At 43.5% G+C, this 21,741-nt stretch overlaps 1 protein-coding gene across 1 annotated transcript in view; it reads right to left on the reverse strand.

Moving 5' to 3' along the window:
• Positions 1-397: 397 nt before the first annotated feature.
• Positions 398-21,741, reverse strand: part of AFF1 (ALF transcription elongation factor 1) — a gene marked incomplete at both ends in the record, with an annotated part of 81,253 nt that continues 59,909 nt past the window's right edge. The window contains 12 exons of the mRNA XM_081999616.1: positions 398-519; positions 3,245-3,474; positions 4,842-4,885; positions 4,989-5,082; positions 5,683-5,754; positions 6,965-7,101; positions 7,947-8,010; positions 8,998-9,089; positions 10,115-10,352; positions 13,867-13,964; positions 16,521-17,435; positions 20,167-20,323. Of these exons, the coding sequence (XP_081855742.1) occupies positions 398-519; positions 3,245-3,474; positions 4,842-4,885; positions 4,989-5,082; positions 5,683-5,754; positions 6,965-7,101; positions 7,947-8,010; positions 8,998-9,089; positions 10,115-10,352; positions 13,867-13,964; positions 16,521-17,435; positions 20,167-20,323 (2,263 nt within the window). The remainder of the gene's footprint in view (positions 520-3,244; positions 3,475-4,841; positions 4,886-4,988; positions 5,083-5,682; positions 5,755-6,964; positions 7,102-7,946; positions 8,011-8,997; positions 9,090-10,114; positions 10,353-13,866; positions 13,965-16,520; positions 17,436-20,166; positions 20,324-21,741) is intronic.

Below are 21,741 nucleotides of genomic sequence, written 5' to 3' on the forward strand. Positions count from 1 at the left end.
GCACACAACTGTTGCAGACTGTGGGATGTTGCATAATAACCTCTGGAGGCAGATTTCCTTCTTGTCGGCACTTCTTCATGTGTGATTATTGTCCTGCTGGTTATTCGTAATAGAAATGTTTATAGACCATCAATACATTAAGCCATTCAGACAATTCATTGCACTTCGTCGTTTTAAAGGAAGGTGCCATCAACGCTGAGGCTTTCCTCCATCTCTTCTTTTTCAAGGCAGCAAAGTGCTACCCTAAAAACACAGTTCAAAGTTTTTCCAGTGTAACCAGATCCCTTCCTATTTTCCCTTGCAGGTGCTTTGTATCCAATGATTCAACAAGTCAGACTGTTTCTGAGGCTTCAAAAGTGCAAAAAAGTTCAAGGTACTTAACCACCTTGAGCACCAGTTAAGGCGTATTTGTTTCCAGTCTCAGCCACTGTAAACCCTGTCTAGTGTAGTGTATCAGTTCGGTCATGCTACTGTTCAGTGCCAGAGCGCAAGTCGCTGTGCTGAGTTCAGCAAAAAATTCTGGAAAAAGGGGAGGGAAAGAGAAAACATTTGGTTGGTTTCACACAACAGGCACATCTGACAGAGGGGGCAGTGAGGAGCGACAACAGCAGCACACTGTCAGTCGGCAAGTCCCATTAAACACGTTGTTAATGCAGAGAGGTCAGCAATATTAGAAGGCTGGGAAGTGTAACAAGCACACCAGGCAGAGCACATGAGAGAAAAACACACTCACACATACACACACTGAACCACCTCCCCAGGCACTGACTGTAAAAGGACATTGAGACTCCACGATAGATGGGCAAAAGTTTGGGTTTTCACACCTCAGTCCCTGCCACATGCTTCCCCCAGATTTTAAAAAGGCCAAATTTGAGTGTCTTTCTGAGCAATGTCCAGAAGCACACACAGCTGTCATCAGACTTGTCCCTTCCCTTCATTCCTCCTCAAATCTCAGGCACATCATGATTTCTCAACTGAACAGGTTTAAAAATTTGTATCACTTGCAAGGCTATACATCTCTGATTTGCGTTGCTTATAGCTGGGCATGTCAGGCAGATTTAACAGAGTTCTATCCTGTCCTGCCACCAACTTCAGGCACTGTGCTCTTCTTCCCACATGGGCAGGAGATGACTTTTGCAGCACACCTGAACCTGCCAGGAGGTGCCAGGAGGTGCCAGCAGGCTGCATGCACTGCTTTGTGCTGGCAATCGTCTGTGACAGCGAGTTATGGGAAATTAACACACCTATTCCTTTCCAGTCACTCTTCCAAGACATTCCTGCATGACTTGCCTTCCACTGACTTGGGCTCGTCCCAGTCCCTCCAGCCTCAGTTGTGTTGCCGGTATCTTTTCAGAAACTGGCCATTCTCAGCTCTCCTTTTTTACACACAAAGATTGAACCTGGAGGCTGAAAATTTCTGCTTGGCTGTGCAAGGAACTCTTCAGATGTAGACAGCACAAGTGCTTTCATGCTAATACTTTCCAGGTCAGAAGCAGAGAACATTTCCTCTGATTTTCCGGATTTTGTTTACAAAATGGGTATCCATTCCCTCCATGGGGAACAGAAGAGCTGCAAGCAGAGACAAGGAGTCCAAGCTCCCTGCCTGAGCAAAAAGAAGATAATCTGATCTGTGACCACAGCACTGTGTGAAAGGAGAGTGGCTTCACATGCACATATGCAACCTCAGCTTGTCCTTGCTGTGGGAGATCAGAGGCTGGAAGACAACCTGTTACAGCCTTGTGATCCACAGCGCTCCTCTGAATTATGGTGAGGATCTGGGTCCTGTGCTGGAAGCACCTGGTTGTGGACTCACCAGAAAGCTCTGCACAAGTGACTTGAACATCAGTTACAACTAACTGCTTTCCCTGCTTAAGGGAACTCAACAGCTCAAGACCACTGCTCTTTTCTCCTCTTGTTATGCCCTATGAATTGCATAAAAGAATCAAGGATGTGGCCTTTTTTCTAGTTTTATGTACTCATTCTCTGCTCCTCTTAGCATCTGTACATTACACCGAATATCAACAAGTTCCAGTTCTGAAACTTCTCCACCATCCTGAACAGTGACAACAACTGCCAAGCCTACATGAGTATTTACTGTTCTGCTACACAGATCCACTCCCTTGGGAGTATTTACTACCCCAGTCATTATTCCCCTACATTAAGATGGCAACACAGAGCAGGTTTTGAATTTAGTCTTGATTGATGCAAGATTGTGCTTGGGCTGCCCTCCCACAGGTTTTCTGCCATGACTCATTCCTCTGGCTTATAAGCAGCATCTACCACTTCTTCTATGTGACAGTCTTTTGAGGATATAATCGAAAATACTACACATGAATTGCTGCTACAAGCACAGATTTGCTCAAAGGACAACGAACAACTGGAGTTACTTTATTCAAAGGTGACTTGCAAAGCCTTTTGAATTTCAGCAACTGCCTCATTAGCATATTTTTAGAGCCTTCCAACAATTCAGCCAGGCACATCATGCTTATTTTCTTTTGCAATTTTGCCAACAGATCGTGGCAATACATCCCTTCACCCACAGTAGCTCACAAAACTCTGTGTTTTATGAAAAATTACACTGCAAATGCTACGTGGGATGGCAGGTCACAGACTGAACTGCACCCATGCTAGGGCTTTTGCTTGTATCACCGGACAATACAACATTTTTAACAAACCCCACCCTGTAAAATAAAACAAAGTAGCAGCAATTTTAGGAAATGCTGTTGGCAAATACTGGTCACACGCCCAGCAAGGACTCCAATTCAAGTGCTGCTCAGCTTCTCCATTACAGCGAGAAGCCAGATTCACTGTTTTCAAGACAAACACACCTGGAAGTTTGACAAACTAAAACACAAGGCTACAGGCCAAAAAGCTGTTTTTAAAGAAAATGAACCAACTCAGAAAAGCTAAGTGCCCCAAAGGAAAAAACCAAACAGCAAAAAACCCCTTATGCTTCTTGTGTTACCATGAAGTGAGTTGGCTGGTTTCCTGCACTTCATACCCTCATCCCTTAGCTCTGAGACATGTGAGGATGCCAAGACAACTTTTTAATTGGAACACTCAATGTAACACCATCAAGTATCTCTGCCAATAGCCTGCCAATATGCCACAGATGTCTACTTCAACATATTTAATGCTTTGATCTTTAGGTATGGTGTTTGCTACACTGAGTGTTAGGATTTAGACAAGTACATACACATAACCACAACTCATAAGGCAGAAAAGCCAGAGGGCAAAAACTTACCCTTATTCTTCCTGGCCAGTGCATCAGCCTGTTCCCAAATATCATACGCATAGAGGATATAGGAAGTGATGTTGACGTAGGAAGAGGTGATGCTTGGGATATTATAAGGGACAGTGACTGAAGAGCCAATGCTGTTGCCACTGCAGTTGCTAGTATTTGATCCTGGCTGAGAACTCGCAGAACCAGCAGGAGAGGGCATTGGAGAAAGAGGAGAAGGCATGCCTGTGCTTCTGCAGGAGGAAGAAACATCATCATGAACATTTCACTTTAGAACTGAAAGTCTTGCCACAAGACCATCTTATGCCAGGAGCTATCTGGTATCACCCAGGCCTGCAGTATGGAGTAGAGTGTTGAAAACTTGAGCTTACGTTGCTTGTTCAGCTACGTAACAAGTAATTGCCCTTTGAGTGCAAGGTTTTTGAAGTGATTTGCAACTCTGAGGACTCCTCTTGACAAAAGAAAATATGGGACTACACATCAGAAAGGGCCACCCATCCAACTTCCAAAATCTACATCTATTCATGGAAGCCTTCACCAGATTATCTAACTTTTTTCCTAACGACTTCCCCACCTATGGGGGCTGGAGCTTTCTGACAGTGAGTCAAAGCAGCCAAGTCGGCCTACACACACTTATTTATAGACCTAGGGAAGCTAAACGCGGTCAGCTGCCTGCCTTCTGGACATAGGCTGGCTTCATCACATTGCTTCACCCCCACCACTTCAACCAATGTAATTTTAGTCACTGGTACGAGAGGACTTCCATCACTCTTGGGAGACCATTTACTTCCCAATAAACTATACTGTCCAAGGTGGCAGAAAAATAACTGGAATTTCAGCATCACTATTAAAGACCAAACAACCCTCTCTCAACAGCACAGTTTAAAAGGGACAGACGTAGAGCTGAGTATCTATCTGCCAAATGCAATTACCGCAGCACACAGAAAAACTCTTTCTTACCCACTGTCATTAAAACACAGGCCCAGTCTGCTGGGTGTTCGGTCAAACACTGTTATGTGACAGCTTGCCTTTTACTTTTGCTGCTACATACACAGCAACACTGCTGCAGATGCACAGAAAGGACAAAATGCTCAGTAACTCATGAATGAGAAAATTAGTTTCTTTTTCTTAATTGGTGACGGAGCTAAAGAGAAAAATATTAAAGCATCACCTCGAAGTTATGCTACCACAGGGTGAAGGCGTAACCCTACTGGACAGTGGCTAGGGAGATGGGGATCTTATCCCATTAAGTCTCAAAGGACTTCTAACAGAACAAAGATGACAACAACAAGGGCTTTGAAACAGCGTAGTGATGATACTGCCCTCGCTCCTCTGACCTGCTTCTCTGGTGGAGAATTCCACTGCTTGATACGCAGTAACTTTGAACCTCGTAATAAAAAACAAAGCAAATCTTTGCAACGAGAAAAGACAGGAAAGAGGGAAGAAACATACTCATGGCCCTAACAGTATGATTTCAGGTGGCAAGAAAGAGTGAGTGGTGAGGCACTCTTAAATGCAGCTTACAACTCAAATACTCCGGCTACTGTTTTCACTCACACCCTCATAGGCATGTTACAACATATGTATTTTTAAATCTTACCTTGCAACACATGGAGAAGGTGCTTGTGTTACTCTGGAAGAACTCTGCAGCAAGGAACAGAACTCTTTGTTAGGTTTGGGCTATTCAGCCAACACCAGTAACTACTGCAGCTATCCAGCTGGCAGCGTAGTAATATGTGTGTCCTACCTTGAAGTGGTCATTCAGGATCCTGGAATACTTTACTGCAGTGTCTTTTTTGTAACGAAACATTGCCATGTGCAGAACAGACTGGCAGCGCATGCTGTGAACAGAAACACACGCAAGCGTCAGTGTTCACGCTCACTGCTGCCTGCTCAGCAGTCACCAGCCTTGTGGATGGAGGCAGGCACACATCAGCTGTACAGCAAAGTCAAGAAAGCTCAGAATTTCTCCTCCTTCTGCTCATCATAAAAAAAGACACTGTGGAAAAAATCACAAGGGGAAAAAAAAAACCAAACGAGGAAGGCCCATAAGGGCCATGTCTGGTCTGTTATATAAGCCAGTACTGAGACTCTTATTGGTGCCACAGGCTGAGTAAGCCCCTGTCCAAAAGTGTCTCAGCTATGTTCAGCTACAGCTACAGTTACACGGCTCAAACATGGGCAGCCAAACTGCATTCTTTCACCTTAGGTGAAAGCCCTTACATGCTCTCAAGTTACCAAATTTTAGAGCCTCTGCCTTCCACGTGTGGTCCCTTGTGATATCCCAGTTCACTTTAGAGATGTTCCAGTTCATTCTGGTTTTTATATTGTGTGGTTTTTTTCTTGCAGAACTCCAATTCCCACTTAGATCATTCCTTTGCCCCTGAAAGTACTGGGTTTTTCATTCTATCAAGTCTAACAACAGAATGTGAGTTACACACCATAACACGGCAAAGATTTTTTCATGAGATGATGCTGAGGAGTCCATAAAGGATTTCAATGTCATGATGAACCTAAGGAAACAAAATAAAGAGAGCCTTGTCAGCCATCAGTACTCTGAAGTCCTACTGTTTATGAAAAACCAGTGCATGCTGTTACCTCAAACACTGGTCCAAAAGTCAGGAAACCTGCCCTGAGTTCTTAGTCCTGGCATCAGGTGCTTTATCTGATCTTGAGCAGAGGACTCTGTCTCAAAATGCCTTGTTTTCCATGCAGCGGGAACAGATGTGGCCCCTTATGCAACTCACTCTCCTCCTAAGACTGATTAATGGGCAACATCGCTACAAGTCGATGCCCCCCATGGGCTACCTACAAGCCCGGGGCCCAGAAGAGATGGTCCAGCTACTGAAGGTAAACTATTAATTCAAGTGTTTCTGGACAAGCCAGACATCTTAGTGGAAATGCTTCCTTTGGCAAAAAACAAACAAGCAAATCTCCTTTTTGAAAACAAAGCAACAACAGTATCTTGGAAATACAGTCCATCAAGAGTAGAAAGCAAACAATGTAATTTCAAAAGTCTGAAGTCTACTACCAAAAGAAATCTGGCAGCTGTTTCAGCTTGAAGGCAAGAAGTCAAATCAGCTCTGAAAAACACTCACATAACCTGTAATTTCAATATGAATAAACTGATACCCGTCTCTCTTCTATCCAATGCATGGTTCATTGGGTTGTGCTGCATGTATATGTCATACTATCTACTATCTACATACATCTACTATGACTGGGAAACTAAATGGGGAAAGTTGGTAAAAGAAACCCCAATAAAGTGTACTGGTAGGAAGACACATGGAAGAAACCAGTAAAATCTGCCTTCAGTCAAGCTGCAAGACCTTGGGGCGCAAACTGTTCTTCCACACACCATCTCGTTGCTTTGCCTTAACTGAAATACTACTGAGCTCACATGCAAAAGCAAGTTCAGATCTGGATAAAGTAAAAACTCCTTCATGTCTTTGATTGTCATAACCAGTGTCCTCTGGTGTACCTCAGCAGCAAGGCTCAATTGCTGAGGACGACATGGTGCCTACTTCTTCTGATAAGTAATGCTGAAGCATTTCAAAGGATTTGTCTCTGGTGCCTCTGGATGGTCTGTCTCATACTTGTAGCACAACCTGAACTCCGCTCCATGGTGGGAATCCAGAGCCACCACAGTTGCAAACACATAATGCAACTAACCCCTCCCTTCCAAACATGCTGCCTAACCATCACACTTTGAAAACCGCTTACTTGATGAGATCTATGGTGTCGCTGAATATGCTGTAAGCTGATTTTGGTACTGGTGCATCCGATTCCAAGGCAATCCCATATTCAATGAAGGAAAGGGCAGCATCTAGGTACTGAAAGGCCTTTCCAGTCCTGTCGGTCTATTGGGAAGAAAATTCTCATTTTTAGACTAAGCCAAAAACTACTACCCTCAAGTGTACCTGAATATTTTTTCTCCCTAGTTAGGCAGGATTTGAAGAAAGAAAAATATGCAAGTCAGGCCTCTGAGTGGTAATTTCAGCGTTCTCAGGAGAACCCGTAATATGGTCCCAGTCATCAGCTTTGTGTGCTCTGGCTATTTGTATCTCTTCCTCTTGCTCAATGTTTTTCTCAAGTAATTTATTATCTTCACATTTTTTCAATATCACTGTCAGGACTTGGAGGCTTGCCTCGTGGGAGGCAAGATGGGGCTTTCCAGCTGCAGTATTCCCTCGCTTAATTTTCATAGGTAAAGGGCAAGCAGCAAATGTATGTTATCTGACTGAGCCATTATTAGCAAAAAATATGTTCATTCATGCATGCTGTTAAACTGCACATAGTAGAGAATGCCCGTTATATCGGCAAAGGGCACTTCCAAGGCTTGCTCACCAGCAACACAATTACTGTCAGGATCCTGACATTTCACAGTAAACTGTCTTAAAACTAACTGTTCGATCTATCTTCCAAGGACTTTTTGATAGCTCTGCAAAGCAAACAGGCCTGCTAACCTCACACAAGGTCAGTTCTGAATCCTATTCTCTAGGCATATTCTCTAGATGTGTTTGTAACAACGTGAATTGCCTGAACATTTGGCAAATAAAGACAGCCTCCCCACATACGACTTGAAGATACTCTAAATAGGGAGCATGGGAGTAATGTTAGCCAGTGAATCTTATTCACATGCACACAGGTATCAGGTCCAAATCCAAGAGCTGGTTAACATTTCTAGCACAGGGCCAAGACTTACCATTGCATCAGCTTTGTGCTTCATTCTCTTGGCCTCTTCTATGTAGTATTCTATTGGATGCTGTCTGAATTGAGGACAGAGAAAGGAAAAACAGAAAAAGGGTAAGGGTAATTATCAATTTTACCCTCATATGTAGGGGATGCTATGAGTCCAAACATCCTGTTTTGGTAAGCCTGTTACAGCCTTATCAAACACGTTACAATTATGACAGTTACTAAATGAATGTTGTCTGCATGTTCAGATGCACAGCAGCTGAATGCCCAGATAAAGTGAATTGATTTCTTTAAAAAAAAGTATGTTAGAATAACATTGAAAATGTACGTTTCAAAATAAAAAAAAAAAACCACTGGAGGTTAGGCTACTTCTTCGCTCCTATGGAAAGACAGTAGTTATGCGATCTCCTCACTCCTCAAGTACAATACCACAAATACATTTTGATCGAAACATACAGTAAACTTTGCAGTACTACACACTCATCTCAGACCAAAAGAGCTTGTATTCAAGTTATCTGCTTACAAGAGATATGGTCACCAACGCTTCTACAGGTCTTGGTCTCAATCAATACATAAATGATGATAAAGTTGGACCACACACATTTCTGTGCACTGGGATAATCTATTCACTGTGCAAGTGGCACACAGCAATCTGTGCACTAACAAAATGAGCAAGTAAAGAGTCATGCCCTCTCAGAAAAAGTCTATTGCCTGCCCAGCACCTTGTCACAGAAGAGTTTGCCACTTGACAAGAGTCAGAGAAATCAAAACCCATCACTTGTAGGCAGACACAAGAGACATCTCCTCTCAGAGTTTAAAAAGTACCTAATTTGCAGTGTAGCTTCCCTCAAACCAAGAACTGTTGTAATGACACCTTTGCTTTTTGGTGGATGGGGTAAGTCCCAGACACGAGAAGGCAGTACAGGGCAACACCTCTCCCTCTCTCCTTCTTCCCAAAAGAAGTGCTCATTAAGAAGCAGAAGCCAGGGTCACTGCAGGGCCAGACTTGCCTGGTGTCTTCAGAAAGCACAGATGAAGGGCGTAAAACAAAAACTTACTTTTCAAACTTGAGTTGAGGTCTCCTTGGCTTGGAGGTACCATTTGGCACAGAAGGCACTGGGAAAGGATTTGTGACATCCCCTGTAGATCCCTGAAAAACCACAGAGTAGAGATAAAGCTGGCTAGAGAGATACATCTAAACCAACTCCAAAGCCTGGCTTTCCTAAATTTCAGGAGAAAATGTTTATTTGTCCCAGGAACAGTCTATTCTCCAGGCTCTCCCCCTCTTCTTACCTTCTTCCCCAGCACCCCCTCCAATAATGGAAATGAAAACTTGGCTTCCTACAGTTAAAATTTTTCACAAGCATGCAGAAATTAAGTAGCAGGTTTCCTTGCACAATGGCTAAGACGGAAGTAAGGCTGCAAGCAGGACATTTTTTATGGCCACTAACCAAGGCAGGAATGGGTAATATCCATGCACACTTAATTCCACCTTAACCACACAGCAATTGCTGATTCTACGTTACTAACTACATTATCAGGAAAAAGCAAGCAGTTAGAAGCCAGCTAATACAGCGTGGAAAGTCTGGGTTAACACACATGACAACATCCTAGACCACACACATCCAGACACCAGTAAATAGCAACAGAATTGAATTTTATAACCCAAAAATGCAAAGATCCAGCTGCAAGGATCATTACCAATTTTGTAAGCAAGCTATAAAACCTTATACCCAGGTTGCAATCAAAAACACAGGTTGCTTGTTCCTTATTTTTAAGCAATCTGCTCTTTTTGTAAACACACTTATTTTTACAGCAATATTGTACTTGCAGTTGCCTACAGTCAGAAACAGTTACTACCATAATGATTATTCTCTTGCCTTTGGTTTTCACATGGTCACCCCTCTTCACTATGTTTCACTGGTGAGATGAAAACAGATGATGGAAAATCAGCAGAGAAGTTACAATGCAGGCTTTTGGGCTACCAACATGCGGTCACAGACAGCCATTAAAGGGGCAAAGCCATTAAAGGGACAAAAATGCTTCAATGAGCTTTCGCTGGTAGCTGGTTTATCTTCTTTCCTTTTTAATATCCTCAGAGTATGTTCCTAAAGAAAATCACACAGCACCCCATGGGTTGTGGGAAACAGCCTGCCAGTTATAACAGATACCTACTTTGATACCCTTCGACAGTTCAGCGTGACTTCTCTCCACTTTCTTGTGCTTGGAGAACACAGGATCCTTGTGGTTGCTCTTGTTCCTGGCAGTGCTATCCACGGCAGGCAGCTCACTGCTCTCACTTCTGGGTCTCTTTTGGGCCATCTTGGTTGACTTTGGTGCAGGAGATGTGGGTGGCAGTGGCGGAGGTAGCAGGAGATCTTTCTTCTGGGTTTCAAATGAAGCTTTTGATGCTCTGGAGATGGGAAGTGAATTCAGCAATTGGGATGAATATGGTGCAAGGATTTTTTAAAAACTTAGTTACATCATGTACCAATTCTGTTTAAATTTCTCTGGAAGTGTGAGATGACTTTTTAACATGAAGAATCCAACAAAAGCAAAATGAAACTTCAGGGACTTAATCATGCATTAGATACCACATCTTCAGCTGCCAAAATACAGGCAAGTTGCTTTTCAAGTAGCAATAAGCCTCAGGACTTGTCCTTGGAGTAAAAACTTGCAACCAGAAGGGGGGGAGAGGTAATTACAGTGACTAAAATCCCTGGCACAAATCACCCAACAAGGCAAATGAACTGCAGCATTGCCTCTCTCTCCCCATTATGTTAGAAGATATCTTCCATGGTCAGAGATACTCACCCTGACACTGATCCTGTACGTGCTTTGACAGAACTAAACTGAGTTGTTCTTTTAAGACTTGCCAGCTCAACTAGACAACACTTAAAAAGGTGAGAGGATTTGAGTGAGAGAGACTTAAAATCCTGCGCTTTTAAGTGGCAGAGACTATCACATTTAATAATATGGTGGCATATCAGATTTCTGATCATCTGAAGTTAGGATTACCAGGCAACTCCAGCAGCTCTAAGCAGCACCAAATAGCTTTAAACCTTGTTTTTACTACTACTCATGTACATCGCTTTTATTCAGCTTCTCAAAGTTTCCAAGAAAACACTGAGCAGTGAATCCTAACTCATGGACTGCAATATCAGAAGAGGAAGAAATTAAGTCAAACCCAGTGAGAAGACTGAACTGTGACACTGCACATCTTGCTTTGTTCTGCTGTGCATGGGACAGTCCTCTCCCCTCTTCCACAACACACTTTTCCCATGGTACAGTCCCAACTCACTGCACACATGCTCCCCAGCTTCACTACCTTGGTACAGCTGATGCTCCAGGGAGGACTATTTTACAGAGCACAGCAGCATCCCTCAACCAGAGCGCTCTCTCCTCCGAAAGGTACCCTATCCTTCCCACTCTGAAAGCCAGAACATGGCTAAAAGGGGTGCTTGTTTTCACTGAGAAAAAGAGAGGAATGAATCCCAGAATTAAAGCCCTTCCATTATTACCACAGCTGAAATATCCCTTTACCCAACTAAATGTTAGCCCCAACATCTCAGTGCTTTAAGAGTACGTCAATGTTTTCTCTGCAGAAAAGCAGTTTACTCATATTGTCAGGACACAAACCTCAATGCTACATACCAATCCAAGTCAATATCTCAAATTCAAGCCACAAGCAAGCAGGAACTGAACGCAGTAGCCCATGACTGACGCACAGGCCTCCCCTCTCAGGAACACTGCCCATTTGAAGACATGCTCTTGGAAGCATTCACTCTAGCAAAGACCTAGCCAAAATGCTGGCAGTACACTGGTATGCAAATTATGGGGTAAGTTTCAGCAGATCTACCAGAAGCACTGCAAATGCTATGCTGGAATAAATGAGAAATTCCTGGCCATAAAAGCCACCTGAAATTCCAGACAGTCATGATTCAAAAGACACACTGGTTGTGTGTCTGTGAGGTCACATACAAAAAAGACAAAGACAACAAGATGATTTTAGTGGAGAAGGGAAATGTTTACTACTGTTACCCACTTATATATACAGTCTATTTTCTGGACTGGGCTTTGCACATTTCACCCCTATACAAATTTGGGCCAGTCACAGTGAAAAGCCTTTGGCACTGCTGCATCATGGTTTTGTTAGAGAAAGGGGGAGCTGCATATCCACATGCTTCTGGACCATCCCAGTTCAGCAGCCTTGCACAGCAGCAAGGTGAGGAAACAGAGCTCTGCAACAGCCATCACATCCACCTCTGTATTCTCAGCTGAGAGAAGACAGGTCCCACCTAGCACAGACACTGTGTGCACCAGCAGCCAGCTACTAAGTGCTATTCAAAGCCAGTAACCTGTGACAGCAAACACAGCTGAGGGAGCAGACTACCAGCATTAACACTTGACTTTATTCTTTCATCAGGACCTGTCCAATTAAGAAAACAGCAATGATCACCAAGTCAAAATTTATGGACATATAGTTACACTTAGTACAATATCCTTTTCCAAGAGGCTGCCAGAACTCTCCCTGCTGTGGACATGATTGCTCAGTTGCTCAGTCACAGGAACGAGTCATGACTTCCAGGCCACATGTTTCACCTGTTTGCAGCACAGGAGCCTGAGCAAGTAACTCAATTTGTCTGGTCCTCAGTTTCTCCATATGCAAAATGTCTTTGCATCATCTTCTCACCTTACAAAGACCAAGAGTTTTAAATGCATGCAAAGTATCATGAATCTGATAAAAAGCCTTCTGCTGCTTCCCATGCAGTGAGACCACAAACTTCCCCAAAACAAGTATGACAGCAGAACCCAGAATGAGGAAGACATGGACAAAGAAAAAGAAATTCATAGAATCATAGAATGGTTTGGGTTGGAAGGGACCTTTAAAGATCAACTAGTCCAACTCCCTTTTAAAAAGCATTTTAAGGCTAGTTCCATTTCTCATGAAAGCAGAAATAATTGATACTTGAACTCTCAAGTCTCACACCTAGAATCCTAGAACAGAATCATAGAATAGTTTGGGTTGGAAAGAATCTTTAAAGGTCATCTAGTGCAACCCTCCTGGAACGAACAGGGACATCTTCAACTTAGATGGCAGGTTCTCTTGCCATTCCTTGAAACCCTTGGACTACTGTGCAGAACAAGCATACGCTACTCCCTGCAGAACAGCTGCCACCTCCCATATTATCTAGGACAATCACTGACAGATTACCACCACTGTAGTTTGGAGAAGTGGAAACGACTCCTGCATCCCAGCAGACAGGCAGTCTACCACACCGTTTGCGACTCAAACAACATACAATTTTTTTTGCACAAATCTGTTTTCTGCCTCTGGTCTGAAAGACAGCAGTGCAAATGGTTGCCTACCAGCTTAGAAGGAAAAGTAGTACGGACACAACTGGCAATTAAATTTCTTGCAGCATAAACTTTTATTTTGAGCTACATGTAATATATGGAGCAGAGCACACAGCAACGTAAGCTGCAGGATGGACAAGTTCATGTTTAAAATGGCGAAGTCTTCATTCCCATCTCACCTGTTAGAAATCAGGACAAAGGCCACAACATTCAATGCTGTTGCAGCAGTGTAAACCAAGTATGGGAGGATGACCAGCCACTGAAACATCAGTTTATGCTTGAATGGTAAGAACCATAATCCTCAGCATTAAGAAGGGACAGGAAGATAGGTGACACCCAAGTATCACTTCACATTTGCAACAAATAAAAATGCAAATAAATTACATTCCCATAGCCACATAGTTGATTCCAGGATGTAATGACAAATCTGCAGCAGAAGTTTCAGAAGGCACATTATGTTATAAGCAAATTCACAGGTATAAGCACAGGAGATACAGTTCCTTGCCTTAACCTTTTTAAGAAGATTCACTTTTATGCATCTTTCTGCCATCCCAGCACTGTATACTCACTTCAATTTATTGGAGTCTTTGTTAGTTGAAGACTGCAAAGATTTTGTTTCTTTTTCTGATTTCATTTTCTTCCTATCAATCTCCTTCTCCACTTCCCTCTAACAGAAAGAAAAAGAAAAAAAAAATCACTCAGGTTTTGAAAGTTCATGTAGAGACCAACACAGCTAAGTTTGATCAATTCTGGTTAAAAAAAGAAAAGATATTGGAGCTGACAAAGCAGAAACCCAGAGCACAATGGATATAGATTTCAGGCTCACTGACAAGTATCCTAAAATGGCATTTTATCTACTTTTGCTTGGATAGATTAATTATTTTGTAATGGCCGAGATGGAACTGCTAAACCTTTTGTTGCCAATAGTAATCAAAATTAAGGCACTTCCATTGCTGAAAAGAAGCATTTCATCTGTTCTGGATGGGCTTTTTTCCTCCTACTCAGTATGAACTGTACAGAAATGTATTCAGATTCCTCCTGGCAAAGTCATGAACTGCAAGCAATTGTGTTTTGCAATATGCCTTATCAAAGGGAAGGAAGAAACTGCATTCACAGGACAGTCAGGTCACCCAGATTCCCCAGATTACAGGGGTTTTTGGTTTTATTAACAGAAGTCTGATATAGGTGAAATTTTAAACAAGTCAGTTAAAATCACTGCCGCTGTCTTCAAGAAGAACAGGAACCATTAAGGCAGAGATGTCATAAAGAATACTTTTTAAATGCACTCCATAGATCTTACAATACAAATTGTGCAAATCATCAACTCACCTGACTGAAAAACTTCAGAATAATTTGCTACAAGCCAAGAAAATGTGAAGGAAACTGCACTTATATCAGGGATTCCCATAGTGTGCCTGGTGGCAGTCAAAAGCATTCCAGGACTTTCTGTCTCTCTCCCAAGAGTACACGCAGGTTTATGTCACTGTGATGGAGTTCAGTGGGTTGTGCTCAGCACAGAGTCTACCTCTGGCAGTGTGCTCAGGGCAAGGCTCCAGCACCTAAATCATGTCCTTAAACTGTTTCTCAGGCTGAGCTCCACACTGCCACAGAAGGTGTCTGACAGCTGTACCTGACCTAGCTGGCTGCAATGAAGCCTGAGCCTCCAAGGACACCGAGGCGCACTGACATAATACAGATGGCAAGACTCTGAAGTGGGTTTCCCTGCAATCAGGCACTCAGACTGCAAGGGAAGACATGTCTAACATCAAATTAGCTCCTCTCTTGGTCTTTGAGACAACAGGAGAAGCAACCGATTTACTGCCTATTTACCTTTCTCCCACTACTCTGCAAGAGGGGGTCTGCCGGGGTCTCTCAAGTTTCTCCACCATTTCCCTGCTCTTCTCGATTCTCTCCCACAACTATGGGAAGTTCAGAAAATGACAAGACTAAACAAAACCCACGCAGGAACCAAGGTTATTCACCCACACATGCTAAGCCACCTGGTCGTGACGAGGACCAAAAAGGTACACAGGCACTGAAATATCCACAGTGAATACCGAATTCACCATAAGGCCTGCAGGCAACTCTTTGTGCAGCTGAACCAGCTGGCTTGAAGTATATTCACAGTTCCCTTTGGGAGCCGGCTTTCCAAAAAACACTTGTGAGCAACCACCCCTCAGTTAAATATCGGGCTGTCTTATAATTCAAGGGAAAGCAACTGTTACAGCTGAAGGACTCTGCAAAGGGGTCTCTGGAAAGCCCCCTGCTGGACACATAAATCTTTTAAGCATTAGCGTTGCTGCTAGCACCACAGCAGCTCCAGGGAAAACCAAAGAAGTTTTCTATGCATTTATCCAAGCACTGAGATCCAAAGCAGGGTTTAGTGATGGTTGTTACTATCAGTGAACCTGGTTAAGTCCAAAGTTTGCACTTATGGAAAAGCAAAAGGCACAGGGCTGCTGCCATCACCCCTAGTAATAAGGGAGTTCACACCTGCAGAATTTGTTCCTCTTTGCATAAGCAAGCAATCACAACTGTTTCATGGAAATAAATAACTCCACACTACAGGAAAAGACTACACTACTCAGACTGAGGTTGCATGGCTGAAGACAGCAGAAGGTACACAGATGGACAAAATCAAAAACAACAGACCAGAGTGGAGAGGGCCGGTTCTCCCTCTGGGCACCCCCACAAACTGCAGGCAAGGTGCTGATCCACAACAGACATTAAATGGATAGCGCAGGTGACTGCAGCCTGGGAGGTGGTTCAGGTACCATGCTGCTTTTAAAAGGGCTGCAGGGGGAAGAGATACTGCAGCCCTACAAAGCTCTGCTGGGGTTGAAAGCCAGAGAAACCCACAAATGCTACCAGGTGGCTGGCCAGCCACAGCCTACTGCCGAAAGCTCCTCTGACATAGGAAGGCTGGGGTTTTCTTGTCTGAGAAAACTAGTGTTTTGAGAAAACACAGAAAAAAATGTTTTAAAACACCAAAGCATTTGTTAGACAGCTTACAGGGCTTTTAGTTTGCTCAGCAGGGTATTTGTGACAAACAAGAAACATCTGTGGAGAGTTTTGATACACATTCCCTTCAGAAGTTTGATAACAACTTTATAGGAGGAGCATAATGGGTCCACTCCCAACCTATGAAGCAGAAATAAACTCTCTGCATGGGTTTTTTCAAACACCACCTTGGTCCCTGTATAAACCCACCTCCACCTCTCACCTTCCTCTTTTGAAGGGACTTGTCACGAGTGTCCGTGGTTTTCCTTTCCAAGTCCTGCTTCCTTGCACCAGGGAGTTCCTTGGCCTCTGTTCTCTTCTGGTGACTGCCTTTCCCAGGGGGCTGGGGGACTCTTGACAGGAGAGGGAGATCTATTTTTACCATGAGGGACTGAGGTGTGTGGGAGTCCCTCACTGGCGAGAGCAATTTCTCCCTAAGAGGCAAGGCAGGCTTCTCCTTGTGAAAATCCTCTCTGGCCACCACAGCAGGCCTGTGGCCACTAGTCCTGGTGGGTGTTGTGCCTTGGCCTTGAGAAATGGGACTGAGAGCGAGATGCTCCTGAGCAGTGCCAAGCACAACATCTCTCATGAGCTTGGGGTCCAAGAAAGGTTTGGTGTTGGCCTGGTGGGAGCTCTTGTGCTTTCTCTTCTCAGGGGGCTCTTGCAGTGCTGGCTTCAGGTCTTTTCTGTCACTGGATTTTGGCTTCCCTTTCGTTTTGACTTTTGGCTTGTCTCTGGAAGACTGGTCTCTGACCTCAAAAGGACCAGGGTCACTCTCCACCTTCAGGCCTCCCTTGGGCCCCTCGTGCACTGAGGCCTTGCCGGGTCCTTTGATACCCACAGTCTGCCTGGGTGAGGGCTCCTCGGTGTGCACAGGAGACTTCTGGCAGTTGCGCTTGGTCGGAAGGTGAGTGTCCTGAGGAGTCTTGGCTGCTCGGCCAGAGCTCTTGTGATGAGGCTCCCTCGGCTCGGCATGCTGGTGGGAGGAATCGCTGCTGATGCCCTGCCCCTGCTCCTTGCCTTCCTCATGTCCATCCCCCTGGGCAATTTCACTGAGACTCTCTGTTGGCACTGCTGGTGGGTTCACCTTGGTTAGCCAATTGTCAAGCTGCCACTTATTAGAAGTTGATGGGTCAGGCTGCAGACAAAAAGAGAAAGGAAGGATGCAAGACTGATGCTTTTATGGGCTATTTCCACCCTGGCACAGCTTACCAGAACCCAGTAAAATTTCTTCTTACTGTTAGAAGAGCTTGAAAGTGAAAGACTATGAGACAGTAGGGATGCTATAGCTTGGGCACATCAACACTTACTTCAGAAACACAGACCTTGTTTTTGCACAGGATCAGTCAAATGTGTTGCACAGCACTCCTGGATCTCTACTAGCCCCACCTGTCACTCAGTAGGAGACCAGTCTACAGGAAAGCTTCACCTTAGTTTGCTAATAACAAAGGTCGTTACACAATCAGACAACATACAAAAAAAGCAGCAATTGTAAAAATGGTTTAGGTGCTGTCCTCGCAACGCTTCTGGAAAGTTATTTGCATACAGCACTGCTTTCAAAATGGATGAAGAACTGTGTCAGCTATCACATCTCATTGAAGTCTGACAGGTAGGCTCTCAGGCTCCTGTGGTTTAACCAAAAGAAAACCATTTACCAAAAGGAATTTTATGGCTAGCACATCAAGCCCACTCTTTTCCAAGTCCTCTGCCTACACAACCCAACACTTGCTTCCCTCTAGGTCAAGCAAGGCATAAGCAACAACCAGGGTCTGAAGGTCTCTCGAGTCATGGTCAGATAACATGTGGTTGCTATAAGCCCTGCCTAATCTAACAGTAGTCTGACAAGTTATGAGAAAACCAAACCAAATTAACCCTAAAATAGACAACAGAAGCTGCAAATCAGGGACATGATTCTCTGGAGACCATTTTGAAAATATCACGTGTGTGTCAGCATCACTCAAATTTGTAGCTCATCGTCTGGGCACCATCAGCTCACAGCTACAGTCCCACTCTCACTGATTCTTCCCGGTCACAAGTCTCATTTCTGAGAAGAGCCGCAACTCTTCCTTGAAAAGAGAAAGTCTACTACATGAAAGGTTTTCCAAGACTAATTAATCCCTTCTGTCATAATTTTCTTCTCTATCCACTCAACTTGCTGTATAACACGTGGATAAACAAGACATGTATTCAACTGTGTTTGAGTCAATCTAGAAACCTGGTTTAAAAACCAGTTTTGTTTTACCATGGGTTTGTAAGTAAAATTAAACTGCATATTCCATTATACTGTTCTGATAACACAAGTCTGATTTATTTTCATTAGAATTTTAACTGAAGAGCTTCTTTTTTTCTGTCAAACTCTGTGAAAACATGGCCAAAAGACTTAATAAACCTTGCTTTATAATGTAGGTAGCTATCAGACAGTGGCATACTCTGATCCTTTTCTAGCACTTCTACCAGCGGTTATCGTTTGTGATCTACACCATCATACGAGTTTTCATTAGGTTTTCCAAACAGAAGGGATAGTAACAGACTTTTTTGAAAAACAAACACACACAAAACAAAACAAAAAATCAACCCACCAAAAAACCCCCCAATGGAACTACTGCCTATAGCTCTTAAAGTATATTCTTCTGCATGTGAAGAAGTGACTATAAACAAACAGGCCATGTGCATTAACTTGTCCCTTGAGCACCACGGATGAACAGTTTGCTGAATAAAAAAGGGTAAAATGGTCAATAGCAAATAGCTAGGACTTCACTAGAGTGAGAAGGATCTTACAATGCAGTATTTTCAGGACAAACCAGGCAGGATTTGGTAAAAGACAAGAAGTATAACATCTATTTCCTTCCAAAGACACCCACATTGCAGAAGGCAAAGTCTGTAACTGAACTGCTGGAGGGTAAAGTGTATTAGATGTGAGATGAAAAGATATGCCTTCTCAAAGCTTGTTTTCTGCACATAGAGTTCTCCCTGTTCATGTGCTTCTGAGGCAAAAGAAAGGAAATCTAAGGCTGGGGGAAGGGAGGAGAAATAAATTACAAGGTTTCTGGGCTTTGTGAGAGTACCTCAAAACTGTCAGTGGATAGGTTTGCATCAGCTGTGGTCTGTACGATATAACCATGCACTTCCCACTGGCCTGAGAATGTTTTGTAAGCTGGAAGAACTGTTTGAAATCATGGAACATGAGCACTTCTGCAGCAGATTTTTAAAAAATGCATGGTCTCAATTATGAAACTTTAAGGCACCAAGTTCTGTTTGTTTGCTTTTCCCAATAAAAGCCTCAGAAATGCCAGTGCAGCACTACCCGAGCCAAATTCAACAGAAGCAAGTCTAAGCACATTCCAGCCCTTCCTGCAGGTCTGATCACTTCAGCTGTGATCTGGGAGAAGCTGAATCTGTCACTCACACACAGGAGCTGCAGGGAGGCAGCAGCTCCTCTTAACATATCAGGAAACTGGTCTCACCCTGAAGCAGCCCATAGCCTTGGCGCCCAGAAAAAGATGTACAGGCAGAGGTGGGCCCCAAACACCCCAGAGAAGCCATGCTTCTCATTTGCACCTTGCTTGTGTCTTGCCAGTGAAGGCACTAATTCCTCCAGGAGTGCTAGACAATGATGCCAAAGGAGAAGGGGGAACACTTCAAGATTAGGCATTTAAGAGTCTAATTATGCTGTTACTAAGGGTTATTTAATTGACAAACTCTAGAAGGGAAGCAAAGGGCAAGAAAAGTCTGATGATGCAGCAAAAATGTCAAGGGGACACCTGAACAATGACGGTATTTCAGGTCTCCTGTCCTGACTGCATTCAGACAGCAGAGAGTCTGAGGCAAAAGGCTGTATTAAGCAGCCTCTAGATTTTATTTGCATTCACCTCAGGTGCTGATGCTCTTCGAGGGTCATTTGCTTCACTGTCACTCGAGTTGCTTTCCGTCTCCGAGTCTGAAGAGCTGTCTGAGTCACTGGTGCTCCCTGATTCCGGGCTGCTGGAATGTGCTGATGCCACACTCTTGGGCTGGGACTGTAGGGCACTGCAAGGCCATCGTGAGATAAAATTAGAAAGCAGCATGGGTGAAGGTTACTTACTTATTATATTGACATTATATTGACATGGCAGGATTAAAAAATAAAACCAAAACCCTGTGTTCTGGCACAAAGAGGAGAGAGGAAAAGGCCAAAGGAATACATTGCCATACTCAAAAGATAAAGCACCAGAATAAAGAACCTCTGGAAATGGTAACACCTTTAACTCCAAGCCAGTCAGACAAACACATAAGCAGGACATCACTGCTACAACACAAAGCTGCATTTAGCCAATCAAAGTTTTAAAAACAACTGAAGCTGACAAGTGCTTTTCTGAAAGCCCCAACCCTCAAAAGAAAAAATTTCCAATAAAGGCTAACAAGACAGAAACAGACATTCCAGGATGGTTTATCTTTTTTGTATTGTCCCCTTTAAGTTTTCACTTCTTCATCTGTATTACTTGGTCAAGGTGCTGTAACAGTTTCATTAACAGCCATGTCAAGCAGCAGCATTTTTTGCAACACCCTCCCCTACTCAAAAGTGTTTTCCTCCAGCACTGACAATGGGAGTGGATGGAACTGAGGGAGAGCCAGGACTTTTATGCACAGCTTCTTTTTGTTTCGAAATGAGCTTATGAAATCAAAATGTTGAATTTTTTGCTTTGAAAACTGTTCCCCACATCAGTATCAAGACATTTGTGTGATTTGGAGACAAGCTCCTTGCTGATCCAGACTGATATCATGAGAACACTCTATTCCAAGAGCTTGCAGACGCATACCATGCCAAGAATTGGCATACCCTTCTGCAAGTCTGACTTTGTAGACCACTACCCTGTGCTTGAAGAATATAGATATCAAGCCAAAAATGTATGTTAGTGCTCTCCTATAGGAAAAATTCTGGGATTCTCCACCTTTCTTCCTCTAATGCTAGCACACGGCTGTTCGGTCTACCTTGAATATTGCTTCTGACTAACAACACATGGCAGGAACTGGTTACAATCAGCTGCCTTATCACCAGGAGCTGAAACAGCCTTAAGACTTCCTAACCCTCTTCCGTTCTTCACCCACTTGGCTGTTTTGAGCTTCCTTCTGAACTAAAACTGGACTCACACCTCACCCATCACTACTACAACTGAAAATCCCATTAGCTCCAGTGTGATCTACATATACACAGACGGGAACAGTTGAGGAAATACAATTCTGGTTCATAGGCAAAATCCAGCATGCCTGGATTACTCATTTCTAACGAGAGCTTTCTGTAAAACCCCACACAACTAAAGCCAATTTTCAACGGCAGCTTCAGGCAGCTAGAAACCAAAGTTTGTATCTACAAGGAAAACCAGGAACCCTTACCCATCTACCCCATATATAAAAAGTAGTTTTGTTTTTCCTCCTTATTTGGTCTATCTAGTAGTTTGGGAACAAAT

The sequence above is a fragment of the Phaethon aethereus genome (genome assembly GCF_964289735.1).
Source record: "Phaethon aethereus genome assembly, chromosome: 4".
Taxonomy (NCBI): domain Eukaryota; kingdom Metazoa; phylum Chordata; class Aves; order Phaethontiformes; family Phaethontidae; genus Phaethon; species Phaethon aethereus.